This window comes from Scophthalmus maximus, chromosome 2 (genome assembly GCF_022379125.1).
Source record: "Scophthalmus maximus strain ysfricsl-2021 chromosome 2, ASM2237912v1, whole genome shotgun sequence".
Classification (NCBI taxonomy): Eukaryota; Metazoa; Chordata; class Actinopteri; order Pleuronectiformes; family Scophthalmidae; genus Scophthalmus; species Scophthalmus maximus.
Genome location: NC_061516.1, coordinates 18,620,132 through 18,644,109, shown reverse-complemented (window position 1 = coordinate 18,644,109; position 23,978 = coordinate 18,620,132). Strand labels below are relative to the sequence as shown.

Here is a 23,978-nt window from a genome sequence, read left to right as displayed (position 1 = left end):
TCAGACAAATCACTCTGTACCTCCGGGAAGACAACACCTTATGAGCCAAAAACTCTAATCAGAAATGCCCGCACCGATCGAAAAAGCTACAAGTCCTATTGACAAAATATCTTGACTGCAGGCGCCACAAGGCCCGAATGAAGAGAGCGATGTATCATCTGTGAGCTCAGAGAGGAAACGTCGGAGCTCGGAGTAATGCTTCGGGGCAATAAGCCGCGAGTTATGTCACTGTAGAAACATCACTGGCTGAGAGAAGAGAAGTTTCTTGTGTAAATTAAAAGAGGTTAGGTGACCGCAGAGATGGTGAGTGTTGGTGGCGTGACACACTTGGGCTCTATAAACCCCATTATCAAAAAACTGATTTTACACAACGCAGCAATGTCAGCACATTATTACTTTCGGCAAAGAGATGACAATAACATTGACGACAACAAAATAATGAAAAACTTTTTGTTCTTCTCTCCTTCACTTTTCTTCTCATCTCTTCCCTAAGAACATCCCACCATCTTCCCGCCATCTTTCTGCCACTGTCCCGCTGCTTTCTTCTCAAAAGTTATTCTTTGTTTATTGTTTTCCCCCTTCGCTCCTCTGTTGTTCTCCCAATTTGCTGTTTCGACGACCCAGAGTCAATCATGAAGATTTAGTCAAATGAACAAGCCAGTGGGGCAGACATAGGGGCGGGACTCTGGGGCGCTAGTTTGAATCCACGTTCATCACTGTTTATATTTGTTCCGCTGCTTTCATGCTGATCTCTGCAGGACGGGGAGGCTCTCCAACAGTCCCCAAGATTCTGCATTTAAATCAAGACAACTTTTATAAGCGTTTGACCATAAGCACGCTAAGGCCTCTAGTTTAAGGCCGTGAAGTGGAGGAGAAATGGCCAATGATGCCACAGTAGTGATTTAAATACGCTATGATTTCTTTGTGTCTTTGACTTTCCTAACACGTGTTGCGTTTCAACACTACCTGCGACCTCTGCACGTGGTCTGCTAGAGGAGTATGCAATGAATGTATGTGCTGTACTCGGCCTCGCTGAGCTACAGACACTGTGGGAAAGCAATTATTATGAAGAGCAGCACAGCTATCTCAGGCGGTACATTTACAAAAGGTTACTCACCATTCGAAATGCACGTGTAGCCCATGTATCACCTCAGGGCAGCTTTCTATATTACACATGTATCCACAAAGGAGCTCTGACCTTGTGTGACCGTGTATATTACGTCTGCAGGCTACCCATATCTCTCCCGACAAGCTGCGTTAGCACTGCACAGCTGATAGGTGAGCAAAATGTGAATCATCTCAGCTACGGCATCGCTGCCAACATCTGCCAGGCGGAATTCCTGGACATGTACTTTTGTGTAATTGTTGTGCACAGTGGTTTTAATTTGGATACAAAGGGCATGAGCACCAGCCTTCCCCTCTTACACAATGTTGACTCTATAATAGATGTTAGGAAACAGAACCCAGTGAAACCAAACACCATTAGGAAGCTACCGAGCTGAATTACAGCCATAATGCACTTATCTCTTTCCTGCAATAAGCTCTATGGCAAAGAAAAGGTTGGCTATTCACTCCTGCTGCAGCCCAGAACAAGAGGTCTGGCCTTACCGAACTAAACCTCATCATCCAGAAATGCCAAATGTTCTCAATGGCCAGCTTTTCATTTCTAGACTGCTCTCTCTCTTTCACTCTTTCTCTTTCTCTCTCTCTCTCCCTCTCTCTCGGTTTATTTGTTTTTAATAACAGTGGGTTTTGGTCTGTCAGTCAGACAAATCAAGAAATCTGAAGACGTCAGATGCTCTGGGAACTCTTGAGGGACATTGGTCTCTAATTTCTAACAAAAGCCAAAAAAAATGACTAAACATATTTAAAATAATTGGTTGCAGCATGATGATAATATATAATATGTGAACTGTTTGACTTCTGACAAGCACTGCAAATAAATTGTTTAATAAAGTCAGTCGTCAGTCTTATAGACTTGAATTAACCACACTGTTATAAAAAAAGTTTGGTAATTTGTAATTAATAAATCAGGGCACACTAAATTAGCCACAAAACCTAATCATAGAGTGCTAAAAAAGTGGCTGCCTCTGCTAATACTAGAGGATGAAATGTCATTAGAGCACTTTTCTAGAAACCCTGGATCTAGATACATCTCTCCCCAGCATTGCTGTGATTTGTGGCTATAACCACAAATTATACTGGTTACTTCTAAAGGAATTAGAGATTATATTGTAGTTGCACTGATTGGATTTGAACTATTCCTAAATGTCTGTGATGAATGTGATCGCCCTCTCCCTGTAATTGCCAACAATCTTTGACACTGCATCAGCACCAGTCAGTTAGCATGATTCTTCGATTATTATTCTATTTACATATTTACATTCACCTCTGTGAATCTACTTCACAGAGGTGCCAAAAGGCAGTCGAGAAAAGCTTGTAAAAAGGTTGAATAAGGGAAGAAGGAAAAAAATCAATAATAACGCAATCATTTCAGGACTATTCTTCAAGCATATACTTCTCAATTCAATTTTTGTTTAAAAATAAATAAATTTGGGTGGCAACAGAACAGAGCTTTGCCAAGCAGTGTGCTTGTCAAGATTCATAAGTTAAATAAAGCAAAGACAGCAGAGGGGGAGGAACAACAATCAGCGTTTCTTAACTGCACAAGTTCAGTGACTGTGGAAGCAACAATGAGGCTGGAGTTATCTTCTTGGGGATTGGCCAAAGGGCTTTTATTCTCACATCAAAGCTGCAGAACAGAAGAAAATATCAACAGAGGAGAACCATAAAAAACTGAAAGAGAATTGCTGAGCCCACTTCCTACTGCTGTGCTTTGAGTTATAGGGTCTCCAAAACACGAGTAATGCTTACAGTATATTTCAAATGTTCGCCTGTAATCAGACAACTAGCTCGACAGTAGAATATCAACCAAGGCAAAATACTGCCTCATATTGTTTAGGTCTATTATTTCTATTCTATTTTCACAAGTGTATGACCATAATGTAAGTTTCCACCCTGCTAAACACACCTGTGATTCCTGGCTGCTCTTCTTTCCGGACCGCCAGTTGGGGAGAGCACTAATTGTATCCCAAAAAAACACAATACTGCAGTTATACACAAACACACACACACACACACACACACACACACACACACACACACACACACACACACACACACACACACACACACACACACACACACACACACACACACACAAACGTGCACAATACAACACCATCAACATTATCCAACACCAGATGCACTCCTCAAAATTGATGACTCCCCCTCGGTGTTGCCTTTCTGCAGTTAACCTTGAGCATCATCTGATCAATAGCTTGTTTTACTGCTCCCAAACAATTTCTTCAACTGCTTGTCAAACATAAAATGCATTGAGAAAACCCGGCCCGAACACCTGCAGGTTGAAAAGTACCCGGCAAACTGCTCACTGTCCATCTGGAAGGTGAGAGGAGTGGGACCAAAAAATTGCAGCATGGTTCCCCCTACAACCAGTCATTAGGAGGTTAAATTAGTGGTGAAGCTTAATGGACCTGCACAGACTGAAGGTAGAGCCTTAAAAATGTCCACCTGCCACAGTTAACTGCTGCATTCATCAACTCTAGCCGATTTTATCATTGTTTTGGATTCAGGTCGCAGTTATTTCACTGCGATTTCAAGCGTGATGTGGAGGAGAAAATAAAAGACTGCAAACAAGAATTGCAGAAGGTTGCCATGGAGTCCAGCGATTTCAATCCGAATGCCACAGTTGCATTAGCGGTAGAGTTTGGATTATTGGTCTTAATAACGTGGAACATGCCTGAGAGCTCAGCTTGCGCTCAGCCTAAATCCCAAAGGCCATTATGGCAGTTCCAGATGCTACAATCAGAGCTGGGTCTGGGCTCATGGGCGAGTGTGCAATTATCAATTTATCTGTGGCTGAAACATTTTTATCCAGCTGTAGTGAGGCGGAGTAGCTGGGAGGTCTCCGGGATTCTAAACAGTAGAGACAGTAAGCTGTGCTTTTAGGATTACAAAGCATGGGTTATATCAGGCACACATAGTTTGCTTTGACGAAAAACAGACAAAAGAACTGAAAGTCTCTCTGAAAGTGCAAAGTATGGAACAAAAATAAAAAAGAGACTTACGGAAAGCTGTGTAAAACTCATGCAGGCTGAGGTGTCCGTCGTTGTTGTAGTCGTCATAGCGCAGCAGGTCCTGCATGGTGCACTCCAACAAGCTGTCCTCCAGGTGCTCTTTTATGGAGATCTAACACACAGAATTATAATAAATCATGTCAGAACAAAAAAAAATCCTGTGTAGAGAGTGTGGCGAGACACAGCCACTATATTTCCACACCTTCTCACAGACTCAACTTATCATTTCTCTCTTGCCTTCATCTTTTTTTACTCTAAGCTATCATATGTGTGATAGACCCACAATATGCAGAATCGGTTTAAATGTAAATCTGACATTTAACACACCACGCACATTTAACATTTCAGTATTCTTCTAATAGCGTAGCCTTGGCACTAAAAAGCTCAGCTTGTCGCGTTAAGTAACCCAATGGGAGGAATCACAGAATACAGCATGTAATTAAAACTGCACATTTTTCTACATTCTTCTATCTACAGTATATCCGAGTTAGTGTATATCATCTAAATGTGTATTCCACTGCTCTCTTTTACAAAAAAATGTAAAACAACGTAAGTAAGAGAAGCACAGATCAATGAGTTTTCCAGCGAGACCAACAGTGATTTGAAATAAATTGCATGAGTGAATATAATTAGCATTATGAGTAATGCTCAGCAGGAACTTTTCATTCCAAAAATGAATGGAAGATGATTTTGATTCAGAAGGAAAATGCCTAATGTACATAAACACCTGAATCACACAAAGTGCCTCATTCTGAGAGTAATTTCATTCTGTTTCGAACGAGTGGGATTGATATGTAATCTTGTCATCTAAGTCCCGTTCCTGATTGCTTTCCATTTCCATCTTGCTCCCTACATTTGTGCATACTGCACCTGAGTTACTGCAAAGATGTTCCCCCGGGCAGACGCGCCACTCTCTCCTCCATTTTTTTGTCATTTATGGGCCCTCTCTTTCACTTCAGCGGTGCATCTTTCTCAGGAGAGCCATCCTTGCATAGGTGATGTAAAGCAGTTTTAGAGGGATAAACAAAAAGACTTGGCTTCCGTTCAAAAATGTCCATCGCACGTTATTCTTTAAAAGCATAGGGTTACTTATGAAAGTGTCAAACTCTCAATGCAGGTCGAGCTTGGTTAACGGATACTATAAGAAGGCATAAAACAAGGAATGCAAAAACACTTCACGTCTAGTCATCAATGTTTAACACTTGTCCGGGTTTAAAACTCCTCATTCTACTCTTGCTCACACTTTCTTGTCTTGGTCATGTCGATATGTTCGACATACATCTCCTCTCAGAGGTAACTTCAAACAGGACTGGAAGACGATTCAATGGCTCCTGTCAACAAACATTATGGTCACTATAGACGTTTACACCTCAGGATTCTCTTTCTGCTGAATGTGAATACTTCCCATGTGTTCCATCTATACATAATGAAGGAAACAATGCCAATGTCTATAAAGCCACATGAGCTTTACTGCAGTGAGTATATAAACTCTGCACATTTCTTTGTCTGTGTGAATTTCTTCACAAACTTAGCTGAGAACGAACATTGACCCAGCACTAGTGAAGCTTCAATGGAGTTGTTGAATCTTGCTTCTTCTTCTACACTTCCTGAAAGAACTCTGTCCATCATCTTCAGACGTTTTGATTATTTTCTCTTACCTTTTTCTTTTTTCACACATTTTTTAAGCTGTTTTTAGGCCACAAATGTTAAAAAGACTATCACGAGATAACTTCCATGTTTAATTCCTACAGCTTTGATTTCCAAGTTTAAAAATATTGCCCCTGTGCGTGTTCATCTCTCCCAATTGATTCAATATGGAGCTGCACATGTGACATGGCAGATTAAAGGAGGCCTACAGCAAACTGCAACCGTGTGTTGACTGACTCAGACTGATCCGTCCTTGGGCATTTGAATAAAATATTTTCAAACCCAAAGTGGAGAAATTTACCCTTCAAGCCCATCTGTGACACTAGACTCATTCGACACCAGAGACCGTCTGGATGGATGACTGAAAGCCATCTGTGAAGTCCTTTGATTCCTAAAAGCATGATCTCCCTGAACGTATGAATTCCTACAGAATAAGAATGTCTTATCTAAAGACTTCCTAGCAACATGTCAGCATTAGCAATTGCCCGCTGTGATTGATCAAAATCTTTAGTTGGATCTTTAAGGCAGCTCCGGCAGAACAAATTGTATTATTTATTCCTGGCACTGGAACTAGGTCAAAAATCACTTAAAAGGTTTTAATTTTAGAAGCGGACACGTTGTCACCTATTTACTGCGGCATTGTTTTGGCTGTATGTGGTTATACTTCAGCTTGTTTTTCTGAGGCGTCAAACAGCCTTTCCCTTTTCAATCCTTACATTAAAAGAAAGAAGTGCACTTCAATTAAAATATTATACATAAAAGCCATAAACCATGTGAGGATTTACTCTTTGTGTTGCCGTCTGTAGCAACACATAGTTCTCTGCATTTTGGCAGAAGTGACTGCGATCATAGCAATGGTTGGGAAGCGTGGAATCAACAATCATCTCTGAGTTACACTTTCTGACACCAGATGATGCCCACAATAATTTAATTTACTCGTCCTGCAAAGGCCAATGACAATCCTTTGGACAGTCTCCCGACTATCTCACATTAGATCCTGATGGAACAATTACCCCCAGTAAACATTTTTCATTGTAGAAAATTAGATTTGAGAAGAGTAAAAGTTCCCACTAAATACAAGAACGTATTTTGGGATGTCCAGAACACTCCCTGGCTGTATTGCGTCATAGATGTGAATGCCTCAAAGGTTTGCACAGTACGATATATAGGTATATTGCTCCCTTGTTCATAACTCCTCTTCCATCTTAAGCATTTATCTGTCCATGTATATATATATATATATATATTTGATCTTATTCTCGTATTCTCAGCTTGATACGCACCTTTTCCAGCTCATCACTGACCAGCCGGCCGTCCTGGTTCACATCCAGGTATTTGAACATGGTATCCACCATTGCTCTCTTCTCATCCATGTCTCTCTGTTGGCTCTGCTCTCCCGCCCTCAGCACTTTAGGCTGCATATCCAGAAGCATGTTCTTCAGCCTGTTGTACTCCGACATGGTGCACGCATTGACTGCAAGAGCAAGCACACAGATATGGAAGAAAAGACATTTGATTAACCTCAATTATATGAGCCAAAGCCTTCGGATTTAAGCTGTAAATGGGATTTAATGTGTTTGTGTGTTTTATGGAGGGAAGAGAGGAAAAGAGGGTATGTGAGGGTAGATAATGTGTGTATCTGTGCATGCATGTGTACATCCTTGAGTGTTTACTCGTTTAAAAAATGTTAGTTTTTGTTTGCATAATTTGTCTGACAGGGTCTCAGTGCAGGGAGTCCGATTAATTACAAGTAATCCTTGAATCCACATGAAAACAAAAGGTAAACATCCTCATTTAGACCCGCTCAAGCTTCTTGTCCCTCTTTGCTATGGGATTAGAGCTCATGTTTCAAACCAGACTAGTCCAGCTCCAGATTCTCAGCGAGGCTCTGCTTGATGAGGATGCACAGAGGATATAAGAGAAAACTAATGGATCACAGGCAGCAGTCTGCATTTAGTCTTCACACTTGAAATCAATAATTATGCAAAACAAGTCTGTCACATGCTGCGAGGGACGCGATACTAAGAGAGACTAGGCATTGCAAGACATTGACAGTGAGAAGACAACGTTTTTCCTATTTTTTTTTCTCTTGAGTCCGTCTTTGGCTTTAGTATCGGGTGGCTCAAGGAGGAAGCGAGGTATACATGCAATAAGAAACATGGTGATGAAATAACAAATATGGAAAAAACTCCTAAATGAATAAATCATTAGCTGACGTCTCTGCTGGATTACTGGAGAGCAGGAGACCCCCCTCCGAGAGTACATAGGAATGGATTTGCTTCATTGCCTAATCTCCTCCAACAACTCACCGACTATCACAGCTAACGAATGCAAAGTGAGGGGCGATGACGAAGCTAAAAGAAAGAATCTTGAGGTTTTAGTCTCAGCATCAACTTTTTTGGACCAAATCCCCAGAAAAACGAGGGGAAGTGTTGCCAAAGCATATTTATAGTTACTAGCAAAACTGTTAATGAAACAAAGTCAACAGGGCTTCAACTAGGCCAGTGTCTCCCGCTGTGGTACTCCATGTTAAAGTACATGCATACATTAAAAATGCACATACCATTATTCTTATGCACAAATACACACTCTCTCACAACGAGTGTCGTGGTGTGCAAAATGTCTCCAGGAAAGCTCCTCAACAAGACTCCCTTTTAATCTTTTAAGTCTCTGACACTTGGAGAGTGAGCGAGGCCTCGGTGCAGAAAGCAAACATCACTTGTTTTCATTACATGTGTATTAGAAAAGAGGCAAACTGTCAGACATGTAACACATAAAATGAAAAACCAACATTAAGTGAAGTAAGGCGCTGGGCCACCACAGGTTGCCAAGGAGTTTTAGAGTGACCTACTGTTGCTGTGATCGTACCCTAACCTTGACAGTGACTATAGTTGTGTATACTTCACAAGACCTTAACCGCAACGTTAAAGATATAGACTCACATGAGTCATTATGGAATGTAGTGATCATTTCCAGTGTTTAGATATGAAGACTTGGTGAGACTTTGCCATAAAGCTCATTTGTAGCTGTGTTCATTTTATTGTACGTAGAGACCATGTAAATTTCTGAACCAAACGGAAACAGTTACTGGTAGTGCACCTTAAAGCATAAAGCTATTATTACCCCTACATTCACTTATTGTCAAAACATTACGATGTAAAGACCAAAATCAAGTCAACAATAATAAACAACTTCCCCGACACATGCAACACCCCCTCAACCCCAAATGTTACTACTAAAGACAAAAATCTTAAAAAGGGAGACACAAATGTGTGGTTTTAGTTTTAAGAAATGCCAAATCATTTCATCAAACAGTTTTGTTTCTGTTTTTTTAGCAAATGTCTCTTAAACAGGAGTAAATTACTTTGTCTGGTTTCTTTTCACTTGATGCCATTGCCTTGGTTGTCAAAAGGGTCAAAATACAAAAAAACAAGAGAGTGGAACTCCTTGAATTTGTGTGTAGTTCTCCGATTTCGTAATCATGTGCATCTATCGTAGTGTTTTAGTGTTTTCCTCGGTGCTGGACAACAATGCAGACGACAGTGAGTGATGCAAGGAAGCCCTCAGTCCAATAAATCGCAGTTATCAATGACAAACATGCACACTGGCAATCCTTTTACGTATTACAACGGAAAGACTCACACCCACACAGCAAAGACAATATGCACTCCTCTCTACAAGCTGGCAGTCAAGTCAAGGTCTCGGCTAAATCCCTGTTCAATGTTATTCCGGCGAGGGGAATGAGGCGTGAGAAGGATCAGACATGAGGGATCATCACCTAACTGTCAGCCCTGTCCCTGCTCTGGAAGGACAGAAATAAATTAACACCCCCACGCTGATTTAGATCTTGTCATATATGGAGAGAACAATCCTCTCTTTGCTCTGACTTACTCTGCCCCCACAAAAAAAAATCCATTCAGAGGGGAAAATGTTATTACAGCATATTTGGAAGAAAAGTCCACTGCTTTACATGTAAAACTAGAATTACCGCCTCGCAGTTGTATGCCTCTGCCAACCATTCAAGTTTTTCTTTTCATCAAGACATTAAATGAATTTAAACAAGAGACATTAAGTCTGTTAAATCATTATTCGCCTAAAGTTTAGTTTAGTTTTCAGTATTATTATGCCTGAAGCATAATGCCAAAAGCATAATTCTTCTGATCACAGCCTTCACTCACATAAAAGAGGAAACATATTCCATTTTTGCTGCACTGACAGAGGTCAATTTAGGTCATGAATTACTGAAGTGCCCTAATGCCCTGTTTACCTCATCAGGTACATTTTTTATTCTCAGTCTATGTTGAGCAAGTGAATGTTACACCTGGATGCTGCATTGAATCTTCGCTGAACTAACCGTCCTTTGATTCAGTCTTTCACATTCTGCTGAGCACAGCAGCTGCAGCGGCGGCAGAGAAATATCTGTCTGTATTACAGTGCATCCACCCTTGACTCAAACACTGTTTTATTGTTCTAGAGGAAACGGAACTCTCTTCATTGCACGTTTGAAATGTTAGGCCGCTTAAGTGAGTGATCCGGGGCTGCTCGCATCATGGACGCCCAATGTCCCGGAGACGGAGCTCCTCTCCGCCACTCAAAGCGTCCTCCATGCTCATTCTTTATAAATGTCAGGCAGGGGATAACAAACAGAAGAAAGTCCGCGACTGAATGAGAGGACGAAAAGTCACGGACATTTCAAGGGGCCAGTTTGTGAACACGACTCTCAAATATCAGTGCAAGAAAGACATTTTAAAATCCAGTTTGCTGCATGACACCTTCTATTTAAACCACTTATTGGTTAGTTGATACCAATTAGGAATAACCAGCAGCTTACCTGCATCCTCAAAAAAACGTTCTCTCTACTTTCCATTACCAAAGGTAATTTGCAAGAGCTGTACACATTGAAAGAGGCTTTTGTTTAATTATAAATGTACACATTTAATACAACAAAACCATAAATCTGGGTGAACAACTGTTTGACGTTATATGCCTCTTTACAAAAATATGTGGGTATCTTTTAGTAAAAAACAAAACAAAAAGATAGCCTTTTAAACTGAGAAGAGCCATGTTGTTTTTTCAAAGCATACAATTTCAAACATGGCGTGAACCTTTTTCCAACACTATAAATCAAGCAGGTCGGACCTGACAAAAAGATTTCTTTATAGCAGAGCATGACTTAGTGCCGGTAAAGCATCAAAACCGATTTGTTGCTGGTCTGCTTCAATTGTTGCTCACCAGGACAATTCTTTAAGAATTCCAGTGGGGAAAATCAAACAGTACAGAGCAGTCATACATCAACTGCAATTCAGATGTGTATGAATCAAAAATGATAAAAAAAAATAAAATAAAAAAAGCCTGAACTTATTGGATGAATTTTTAGCCTCGGCTAAAAGACGGGGGGAGGGCGGTCCAGGGCATCAATCCTTCAGATGATGAAACATCCCTTCACTACCCTCCAGGATATAAAATTGCTCTGTGTTAAATTTATCTCTGCCTGACCTCCTCTGGCTGAAATGAAGGGATTATTTACTGCTACGCTGTCTGTGTGCTGCTAATATGCAATGGTGATGGACCTCCCCTCCAGATAATTATGAATATGATGGACACTCTGTGCTCCTGAGGGCAGCGAGGTCTACGAGAGCTGAGCCAATCTCGGAGGGGTGACACGAGTCACAGGAGATTCTCATATTGCATAATCGCTGTTGGCAGCTATTTAAATCGGCTTAGTGTGAGCGTCAAAGTCTATCCAGAATTTCTTCTGTCACTGCTGAGACTGAAAATCACTTAAACCTTTAACTTTCCCCATTTTATCATTCATCACACTCAAGTTTTTATGTGTGTAACTTACGAGAGAAATTTACAACAACTACATCTTATTAATGACAAGATGTGAAAAATACACGAGGCACTTGAAAATACTTGTGTAGAGCATAACATGGCTAAAGGTTAAAGAGGACAGTAATACAATCACATGGCAGACAGTTGGTTTAGTTTCTCAAGTGTGATTTTCTTTTTGCTGCTTTTCTCCATTTTTACAAAGTAAAAGTATGGACATTTTTCATAATAATAATAATAAATAATAATAAAAGAAGGTTTGCGTCAGAGGAGCGGAGGTTACGGGGGGGATTGTGGCGGTGGAGCAGGTCTGTGAGGTAGGAATGAGCCTGGTTATGGAGGGCTTTGTGGGTGAGGAGGAGGACTTTAAACTGGATGCGTTGGGAAACAGGGAGCCAGTGAAGGTTCTGAAGGACGGGAGTGATGTGATCACGGGAATGGGTGAGGAGACGGGCAGCAGAGTTTTGGATGTATTGGAGTTTATTTAAGGCTTTTGCAGGTGAACCATGAAGGATGCTGTTGCAGTAGTCAAATCTGGGTTTTAAAGATGGGTTTTAATTTGGGCAGCGACAACACGTTCCAGGATTTTTGATAGGAAGGGGAGATTGGATATGGGTCGGAAGGTGGACATGGTGTCCGGGTTTATGATCAATGGCAGTCTGCAACATCCTTGCTGATTGCATTTCTAATGCCTGCTTCACAATCAAACTCTCCTCGTCGTGCCCTGGCTAAAGGCTTTTAATCTGAAGAGGCAGCAGTCGAAAATGTTCAGTTAACATTTGCACTAAGGTAACGCCTCTCCCTGACTGTATGAGAGCTGTCAAAGAAAGGTTTGGTTTCTACAAATGAGACAAAATCCCAAATGGTAATGTTGAAACACGTAGTACATACTGTACTCTGTTTCGTGTAAATCCACTGTAAGTGTGCAGGTAATATGAATCTAGCTCAGGGAAGGCAGACTCTGACAGTAACTTTGAAACTTACTTCACAGAAAGTGAATTACTGAGCGGAAATACCTTCTTTGGCTTTAGTAGAAAAAGAAAGATTAAAAATGTTATCTGGAATAATGGAAATCTTATGAGCTATTACTTTAAATTAATCCTTATTTGAATCAGGAAAGAAGAATGTGGTTGCATTATTACAAGATAGGTTGTATTTGACAAGCGTTTTCTGCTCTGGAGGACCCTCTCCAAATGAATCCAAGCAGCATGCGAGACATTCTGCAGGAAGAGCAATAAAAACGCCATAGACATACAGTATATTTCCATAAATATGAAACCATGGCACAAACCCAGCCATTATTCAGAAACAGCTTGCACAGCATCCATCTACAAAGAACAGCACGAGGAGGCTGGGGAGGTGGAGGGAGTCTGCCGCAACCTGGGTCAACAGCAGAAGCAACAGTAGCATGAATGATCAGAAGGGGGAAGTGTGTGAGCTGTCAAGTTACAGGGACCTCGCTGACTGTTTGCATTGCGACTGGGGACTGGGGAAGGCAACTGATAAGTTCGGCTGTTAGCTGTCACTACTAACCGAGAATGAAATATCCTGGTGAGAGTGGCGGATTATGGAACTGTTCTTGGAAACTTTTTATTGATAGTCTGAGAAATAATTCCATATCGAAATGCAGTAAAAAAGTGACGATTTACAGTCCAAAGTGACTTCCACATTTCAAAACTAACACATAGGCCCTGCTGATTTAAAATGATGCCTCTAGATATCCCAAGTACAGGAGAACTGTCTGCCAGTTCGCCTCGCCATACATTCAGCAGAATGGATCAGTGTGTTCACAGAGCCTTATCAGAGCGCGTGCAGCTTGGCACTGACTAAACGAGAAACCCATTGCAACACCAAAGTTATTGGCAACGCAGTGAAGCAGAAATAGCACAGTGGCATTCCCTCCCCGCCCGCCTGTCTGTCTGTGTGCAAGCCTATCCTCTAGAACTGGCTTCTCAAACTGCACATCAGCACTATATCTCTTCCTCTCTCCTCCTCTGGACCCAACTCGCTTTCACTCCCACTTACTCACTCTCAGAGAGAAACAAATCAGGCTGACGAGAAGTGCAAGTTAAAGGGACACGCAGAGTTTAGCTGTTACATGGGCTACAGCGACTGTGCCTTTGTTTCTTTGGTTTTAGTGCACCTCAGAATAAACTCAATATGCACTATAGAAAATATTACTAATGTTATAGTTAATGCTGACACTGGCTTGGTAAGCCTGATGCCTCAGGGCAAGAAGGTTCTGGGTTCGCATCCCGGTTGGACCAACCAGGGAATGTTCTCTCCGTGTATGTGTGTGTTTTCTCTGGGTACTCTGGCCTCCTCCCACAGTCCAAAGACATGGGGTTAGGTTAGTTGAAGACTTAAAACATTTACCATAGGTGTGAATGTGAGACTGAAAAGTTGTATGTCTCCGTTTGTTGGCCATTTCTGCTCTAAAGCAAAATCCCAAATCCCCCTTGGCCATATAGAGTAGGGTGTCCTTTTTCTTTTGGGGACGTCGTGGAGTCGTGGTCATCTAGCTCTGCAAATGACTTTCCAAAAGGAGAGTTTTCAAATATACTGTAGATACCAAACAGAGTGGTAGAAGATGCTCCAAACCCAGAGTGGGGGCCAAGGGGTGTGGCAGTTTTTCAGGCTCAACATATGTGGTTTTTCTCACAAATTGCAGCCCAGTGAGACAGAAAATTGTCTCCAATCTGCATGCTGTTTTGGCTGTAATAGCAGCACTATATACTGCCTAATGGAGACTCAAGTGCCTTTCAGATGAATTATACAAAAGAGAGTGGTGTTTGTTCAACACGGGGTCAACAACAACAAAATCAACACAAAGAACACGCTTATCTTCAAACAATCCGAGACAAAATATTAACACAGTCAGACCCTCAGCCCTGCTGAAGAGGTTTAAGCCAAAGAAAGCAATTATCAAGCCACCACTGCTGCTGATAGATTGAGACTGGGAACAAGTTTTGGCGTTGATTACATTTTTAGCATCCATCCTACTCTCTCCCCTACACCTCCAGTGTAAGTTACAGTAATCTCAAGGCCTTTCAGAGCTCTTGCTGAGGCTTGCAAGCTGCTGCCTGATGATCCCACAAGTATACAGTTTTTAAATTGCCAAGATGTGGGGACTGGAGTACATGGCTGCCTCTGGCTGTACCCCACTGACGACATAGCATAGGACGAACATCCAACATTACTCGGCACAAATACCACAGTAACCTTGTGGGGGAAGTTTCAAAAGGGCACCAAAAAAAGGTCAATCTTAAGTAACACAAAGTGGGAGCCACGCTGCAACAAGTAAACGATTACCTATTTCTGAACGCCCCTCCCCCACCTAACACCTATTTACTCACCCAAACCTCCCCCAAGGCCTCCACCTCCACCAGTGGCCTTAAGTGAGCCAGACAGCCTTACCACTCGGTCTCAGTTACGATGCCTACCACCACCACCTCCTCCTCCACAAAGGGCACTGGAATCATCCTAGGTCTCCACAGCCTGATAAAATTAAAGCATATCAAGTTGGCCCAAAGGATTGTCTGAATTTTGTTCCGCCACAGATATCTGCCGGGTCCAGGTGGATGAATGAGGTGGTAACAATTTCATACCATGCTCAATCTGCCCAGAGTCCCACTACTCAATCTCCAAAAGTGGCTCTGCTGAATATTTGATCTCTCACCAACAAGCCATTTTTAATTAATGACCTTATCACCACCTATAATCTTGATTGCATGCTTTAAACTAAAACCTGGCTAGATAATTGTAGCAGTGCACCAGTTGTCATCGCGTCAGGCCCTCCAACTAATTTCATGAATGTCTCCTGACCTGGGGGTTAAAGACTAATTTCAGAGCAAGGGGTTATAATATGGTGATTTTGCTGCTCTGAATATCTATGCATTGTGTTCATAGGGAAGGACTTCCAAGCAACTCTAAAGATTTAATTGACAACTTCGCTGTGTTGCTTTCTTGACTCTCAAGACACAACTACTGATTTTAACATTCTCATTGGTTGGCCCATAAACAAAAAGGCAAAGGAAGTCTGTGGTCTATTTAAATTTTTTTTCATTGAAGCAGCATGTGAAAGGGACCACACACATATTTAGGAACACACACTGGATTAGGTTATTAGCAAATGCTGCTGTCACGGACATGGCCCTTATACCTTTCCTTTGTTTTCATTGAGATGGCAGTTTCTCCAGTTTCTGTCAGAAAGGTTATTTTTCATGGGAGCCGTGTCTGTGTTAGTGGGCCTGACATCTGATCCTGTTTTTGACGGTAAAACTCTCAAAGTCATTGATGCCATTGAAGCCGAAAAGGCAAAAACCTTCTACTTGACATTCTACTTGACTTGACCTAAGTCAGTGGTCTAATTTCACGACTCAGTATCTGATAGGTCCACCATTTGTGTTCAGAAGTGTGACAGATATTGTTGATAGTGACCTGTGGATGATGGCTGAATGATGGGACACTCGAATGTGTAGACACCACTGTTGAACCTCCTGCACTCCCTCGTGGTCGACGCACATGTGGCACTGTGATGTTTGCCAAGATTTGACATCTAGTAATGGCCTTTTTGTGACCATCTGAAGATACAGCTGTGCAATAATCATCCTGTGTAATCTGCATCATGATATGCCACACCTGTTAGGCAAATGGATTATGTTGGCAAAGGAGAAGTGCTCACTCACACAGATTTAAACAGTTTTCAGGGGGAAAAAGGCTTTGTGTGATTGGAATAAGTCCAAGATCTTTTATTTCAACTCATGAAACCCTGTAACATTGTTCAGTATATACATACATATATATATATAACACAAATAGAAAGGTTAGACAAACCTTTTTCTCTCTCTTGTATCATCAACAGGAACATCAACAGCTCTTGGTTTTTGTTTGCTACGGTTGACAAGCAAAATACTTCCACAATGCCACTATCCCCTGACTACGTCTGAATGTGTTTATGGAGCATTTTATATCTTTTTTTGGATGCCAAAAAAAAAAAAATCTAATGGTCCATAATTTTCTCTGTCAATCAATGAAAACAGTCCACTGCTGCAGCCACACAGATATAGTTTTGCTAGAAGGTTAACATACAGTGCTATCAATATAAAATCTAAATTAAGTTAAACATTATAATTCACCCATATGCTGATCCGACAGCCTGTCAAAGAGCATTTATAGAAATGTTTTAGTTGCTTGGAAACCAATGTGCTGAAGATTGTGGCTCACTTATTCAGGCAATTTCCAAAATGACGGAAAAGTGCAGCTGTTATGGCCCTTTAAAAAAAAAAGGCAACCTGTAAGCTTCAATATGAAGAAATACAGGCCAATATCTAATGTTCCCTTTATTGGAATAAATAGAGTATTAAGAAAGCTTTTATGATTCTTCTTAACTTTTTAAATGTCACTGGCCTTTTGGAGAGATGTCAGTTTGGTTTCAGACATCTCAGCACTCAGACGGCACTGATAACGATGTTAAAAAGGATTCGTCTAGAGAGGAATTCAAGTAAAACATCACTGTTGGTGCTGGTTGATCTTAGTGTACCCTTTGATACTGTGAAGCATGAATAAAAAACAAAATAAAATTCTTGTTGACTGTATAAAGGGGTGGGTTTACCTGGAATAGTTCATATCATACCTTAAAGGCAGGGGCTATGTAGCTGCCATCGCTGCACTCAGATGGAACCAACTCCCAGATGATAAATGTTCCCCAACTCAAGCCACTTTTAAATTTAATATAAAAAAAACTCTACTGTTCTCGCGAGATATTTATTCATTGCTCTTTACTGCACTTTTATTTCCTGTATTGCATTGGCTCTGTATGATTTCCATTTTTTTTCAGTATTTTGAATTAACATGACAAATAAATAATGTAATCAACTTTTTTAAACTGAAAAGTTGCTGCGGATGTTTTTCTTAAAAATCTAAACATTCATTGTATTAGCAGTTATTCCAAGCATAAACCAACAAAATATAAGGGAAATCAATTTAGTCTCTGATTTTTTCCCAAGAGGCAAGATGAATTGATCGGCAACATTTGACTTTTCACAATCATGAAAAACCAACGGTGTTTTCATTACCATCAAATGAAGCAAACATAGGGAGCTAATTTCAACTTTGATGACGGCCCTCAATTATAATGAGAATGTTTCCCCCTGAGCTAATGAGAGACAATGCAATCAGGTGATAATGTTGTCATTTATTTCCCCTCCCAATAATTACTACACAGTCATTTGCTTGATGGTTCATAAAGGTAAAGATATTTGTATTATTTAGTTCAATACAAGGTCACTGGGGACCGTTGATTGCACGTTCAACTGAGAAACACATAGTTCATCTCTTTTGTGTCAGAGCTAAAATAAAGTACATCTGCATATGGTGGTGTGTTGCCTACACTTTGCTATATAATTAGAATTTTTTGTTCATAGGCTCCTTAAAAATACACACAGATATTTGAATGTATAGTTGATATGTAATGTAATGTTTCCATGATTCAGTACAATTTATTAAACCAAACATACAAATGTTTATATCGAACATGCTGTAATTGCAAACTGCTCCCTACTAAAGCAAACATGAACATTACTAAATCCACTCCTCTCAACTAAGCCGTGATTAACATTTTTAAAGTTATCTTTTAGAGCTCAAAGTATTTGGTTGTAAAAAAATATTGTGGTCTTGGTTACTGTCAATGTCCTTTGGTCAGATCAAGTGGAGCTGTAGCAAAACCAATTTACATTTATCAACTGTATTTTACAATGACTACTGGAACATTAAAGCAGGAGTTTCTGTGCTGTCAAGTATCCGTATTTTTCAGTGTTGAGAAGAGTCATTTTAGATTTACTAATCAAATTAGTTTCTGGTGCATGACATTGTTTTGAACATAACGTATTCCAGGTCCCCTTTCTGAGGAAATAAATAAATCAAACAGAACAAGAAGTCAGAGTTCAAGTGACTGCACTGCATACCCAATTGTTTGCCCCAAGGTGTACTGGCAGTAATGGACAGCTATCGACTCATTAAAGGTTTACAACTGGAGTCTTTCTCTCTCTGCCAGCTGGTAGAACTGGCAGCAGAGCAAGCCATTAACCAGAAAACAGAACTAATGAAGGGGGAAATTAACAAAACACAAACAAATAACACATGTATATCTGAATTTCCCTGTCTGGCTTCTGTTGATATGGGTTTCCCGTCTGCATGCTGCCTCCTCAGTTCATTATGTGAAGCTTTCACAGTCACACACAACTGCCACCACTGGGGAAATTTATTAAACCTGTTAAAAAAAACAACCAAAAATAAATGAACAAAAAATATGTTAAGCTGTAGTTTTCCATTAATAATTAGGAGACCTGGATGGACTATGAGTTTGACAGACATTTATGCCTCAGGCTCCAGACTATTTATAGAAATGAGCACAGTGCATACGCAGACTAGGTAAATGTATCACTGGTGCTGGGCAGTACCACATTTCCCTTCAGAGGATACTGTAGCTTGTCAAAAGGAATGGGTGACTCTTACTCTGGTTGCAATATTATTTTTTTTAATGTTTTTTTATACCCAACCCTTTCGCAACTTTGCTACTCTTGAAATGATAACGTATAGCAGACTATCAGGGATGAAGGGCATTCCGACATAACAATTTAGTAACAGTGGGAGCCTGTACTTCAAACGACAGCTTGTCAGCTGGAATGACATGTTTCAAAGCCTGGGGATCTACGGCTATTTAAATACCCATTGGCTTTCTGGCCCCTCAGGATCCAGGGCCAAGCCTCCATATCCCTTCGCTCACGCCAAAGACTGTCACTCATCACACGTAAATCCAAGACGAGCTGTCTCAGAGCTACGATGTGTTGATTTATTTCATGCCATGTGATTCTGAAATAAATTTCTGCCGCAGTGTTGTTGTTTTTTTTCTTTCTCCTATTGCGTGGAGTGTATGATAAGATATTCAAGGCAGAGGAGAGTGAGAGACAGATAGATGGAGAGGGTTAAAGCTTTGTTCACGATGTAGGTCTTCAAGTTCTTTGCTACTGTGAGTTACTGCTCATACAAGATTGAAAAAAACCCTAATCTTTATGCAGGCTTTGTCTCTTCACACTAATAGAGAGAAAAATATATTTATTTACGCAGCGATGATAGAGTTGAAACCAACAAGGAAGTCCATTGGTGCAGTTGGAAGTGAGTGACAGTGTCAGTGTAAGTGAAGTTCAGGTACATTTTCAACAAGCAGCTCACGAGTCTCTGTAGCTAAGGAATGGCAGAGTTAACTGGCAGAGTGTATTAAAATATGGGGGAGCAGTGGAGCAAATGTAGGCCAGTTGGTCACATGTAGAGTACAGTATGGTGTAACACACTGTACCCTGGAGTACCCGTGCTTGTAGCAGTGACTAATTTGAGAGCATTAGGGAAACACAGTTCATCACTGTACTTTCTTTAATTACCAAAGCCCCTGTCCATGATGACTTATAGTGGATAGGCTCATTTTCTCAAGAATAATGTAAGAGGAACAGCACAGTTAGAGAGTCTAAGTGAAATTTAAATCAAGATGCTTGTGGTTTTATATGTGTACATGATTTGTTAGCATCTGCCCTAACACAGGCAGATGACTTAGAGCAGTAGTTATAAAACTAAGGGTTTTGACCGCTAGGGCGGATATAACGACATTATGGGGCGGAATATGAAAAATAATAAGCTGCAGCCTTTATTGTTACAACATATTAAATAATCATTAAATTAAAAATAAACCCTTAATGTTGTGGATATATACGTCATCCGATTTTTTTTGTCCCCACCCTAGGAGCACATCAATTTACTTCACCACAGGAAACACTGATATGTATCAGTTCAGTATCAGATGTATGCTTTCACCTGCTTATTTTGGGGATCAGAGAATGATAAGTTTTAAGAACCCCTGAGTTCCTAAAACTCAGGGGTTTGACATGAACACGTGAATGTGGAGGAAGTCCGAGGAAAGTAGAAGCAAACGTTTTCTGTGGTTTACAGCTATTGTGTAAATCCATCTTACAGTTAAGGGTTCTTACGGAGTTCTTACTTTACCACTGGTCGCTGGATTTCATGGATACAGTTAGTTCAGCCCTAATTTTGGGGTATCATACTAGCAGACACACTAAGAGTAATTGTGCTATGAATTTAACTCTCTCTGAATCTACAGTTTGACTACAGGCTGAGAGAAACTATGGATAAAAGGTCTCATTAAAAAGGGTCAGTTGCATCCAGGCGATTACAGTAGCTCACACCACTGCACCAGGGAGCCGTCTTAGTTTTGGGAACTACGTTAGTGTCAGTGTATGGAGGCATGATGAGCATTTACTACACAGTCTTTTGTCTCTGGAGCTTTTTTTAATCATCTGTAATAATTAATTAAAAGGGAGCAATTAATGAATAATGCAGAAAGAAAATCCAAGCAATTACTATCCCAAACAGTGGATTAACCGTCATCGTCTCTAGGGGTGGAAGATGGAAGTAAATCTCAATAATCATTTCTTCAAAGCTCCAATAAGACGATTATTATCTGGAATTTTAAAGCATCATAATGACAATTCCAATTTAATGTACTTAGCTACTCATCTATACAGTATTGCATTGTGCACCACACCCTCTTGCATGACGTTAAGTCATCGTTCATTGCGTGAGTGAGTGACAGTCAGTCCCCTTCACTATCACATAGGACTTTCATAATGCAGTTTTCTGTCATTATGTGTTAACAACACAAACATTTTTCTCTTCAGAGGTAATACATAAATAGAAAGAACAGGCCAATTTCTCTACATTCTGTTTCCCTTCTAATTAATACAAATTTAAAGTCTGTATCAGCTTTCCTTTTCTGGTGGCATCAATCTTAATATTGCTTTAATTAAGTACCAAAATTGCATTAACCCACAGAGCCAAATTTGACCTATACAGGCAGACATTTAAAGATTATGTTAATCTGACACTCGCTCTCTCTATGCTTTGGTTTTTCTCTACAATTAGACCCACTCAGACGAGCTGTGGTTGCAGGTGTCAATAAAAATGAAGTATCATTGATCAAAAATAATTTATGGATTAAGGTGATGAATTAAATGATATTATTAAAACTTTTTGGATTTGCCAACTCTTTGTTCAGACTTTGGTTGATCACATTTAAAATTTTAAATGCCTTCATAGACAAGTGTCAGTTATTTTAATATGCTACATAAATCAAAGAAGTAGAGCTCACACTTGAGACTTAATATTTTAAGATTAGAGTAAAAGGAACTTGATAGATTCGAAAGAAGTAAGAGAAAAAGTTTTTGAGTTCAACAAAGTGAGAAAGTTTTATTTCCTAAGATCACTGAAAATCTTGCTGACACCAGTTAAAACCTAATTGGCAACACTCTGCCTGCTGAGCCGTATTTTGCATAATATGTGAAGTCAAATGTGTAATTTACTTGCATATCAATTTAGTTTCCTGCCGAGAACCCTCTCGTCCCGCTAAATGAGTCGATGTGCTAACAGTTGAAGCTAAAGGAAAGCACAGTTTCAACACTGTAGAAGATGTAGTCTAACCTCATTAGGAATTACAGACACATGTATCTACCACACACAGAGAGACACGCTGCCAGGGCTGAGATCAAGAGGACGTAACACTGTCAGAGCCAGGAAACAGGTGTTTCAGAACAGGAAAGGTTAGCGTCCAACTAACAAGGTGAGCACATGAGACTAATGTACCAAATAATATCTGCTGTAACATTGGATACAGAAAGATTACCTTTCTTTATATGTACTCTATTTTTCCAAATCCCCTCTGACCTTGATTGACTAACTGATGCATGATGAGTATGTGAGAAGTGAGATATGCAGGCACCAGCTGCTCACTCAATGTCCACGGACAGGACAAGATAAGAAGGTCTGGAAGACGCCCAGACATATTGGCCATCGCCATCTTGGTTTTTGGGAACCAGCAGAAGGAGAAGAGGATGAGAATATAACACTTCAGACACTTGATCAGTGGCGTCTTATTCCGGACCCGTTGACTACGTCCATTCTTATAAAAAGTCTAAGGCAGTAAAAAAAATAAAAATACACAAAATGTTGCTGTTCTGCAGTACACTCCCAGGTGTCTGCTTCCATAGTGTCATTAAATGCACCTGCAAGGACAATATGTTTACAACAATATAAAAGGACTGGACCTTTAAACACCTGTTGCAATTATGAGCAACAGGTAAAACTCCATTACCATATGAAGTGGACATACTATGTCTGGTTAATATGTGTTTCATGTGGCAGCCATATGGTGGATTACTGTGAGGGTATACATTGTAGCTAGAGAGTGAAGGTCATGTCAAAAATGAGGCTGCTGGTGCGAATTCCCGGTCTGGCTGTGAAGATCTGGGCAGATGAGCGAATGAGAAACACGATTGTGAAGAGAAACTTTTTCAGTTTAAATTCCCTGGACAGAGCAGAAAAAAATTGGTTGGTTGCAGGACATAATGAGTAATACTCCCCCCTTTTCTTCAACCAGGGCTGTCAAGGTGTCCTTGTGCAAAGCGCTTAACCACCCACCTGTTCTGCAGGAACTGTTTAGTGTATACGACTGAGATTGTACCGAGCACTTCCCAAGGGGGAGTGTAATAATAAATAAAGGTTAAAGAGGAAAATTGTTCATGTTCAAAAGGCCACAAAGTCCAAAGTTGTTAAATGTTTGACTAACATTTCAAATTTACAGTGTTAAGCCAATCTATCAATCACAAGGATCCAGGATCCATCTTTCATAGATACATCATGGTTCAAATACCAACACAAAAAAGTTGAGGTTTCCTCCAGTGATCAGTGGAGGTCATATTGAGATAAAATAAAACCCTGACTTTCTGTTAAGGTGCAGTCAAAATGGAAATGTGCAAGAACGTTAACAGTTTTGGGATAGAGAGACATACTAGATAATAGCTTTTGTTTGTTTGCTTTTGATGGAGTACCACTTCTACAGATGAGAAACATAAAATAAGAACACACACAGACACAAAGACCGTTAACAGCATTCTCTACTTATCCGTCTCCCTCCTACCTCTAATTTTCTTATTGCTAAACTGTGTGTGATTTCTTTCTCCTCGGAGTGCTGCAGTGCTTGTCCATGATTGGGCATGTGCCTAGGACTGCTGCTGCGGCAGCCACTTCATGATTTAATCAGGATGATACACACTTTGGGCTCTATTTAAAAAATCCACGCACATACAGTAGTCTTAAGTGCATGGTGCACGTACAATTTGGGCGTGTCCAAATTCACTTGTGCTAGTTTGACAGCAGAAAAAAGGGGTCGTTCAAGCAGGTGCATGTTTGTTCTAAAAAATAATCATGGGTTTGCTTTGG

The 23,978-nt window shown here is 40.4% G+C and overlaps 1 protein-coding gene across 1 annotated transcript in view; it reads right to left on the bottom strand.

Annotated features, from left to right (window-relative positions):
* fstl4 (follistatin-like 4) overlaps positions 1-23,978 on the bottom strand; it is a 165,399-nt gene that overhangs the window by 50,150 nt on the left and 91,271 nt on the right. The window contains exons 5-6 of the mRNA XM_035626956.2: positions 7,088-7,278; positions 4,149-4,269 (exon numbers count right to left, since the gene is read on the bottom strand). Coding sequence (XP_035482849.2) covers positions 4,149-4,269; positions 7,088-7,278 — 312 coding nt within the window. The remainder of the gene's footprint in view (positions 1-4,148; positions 4,270-7,087; positions 7,279-23,978) is intronic.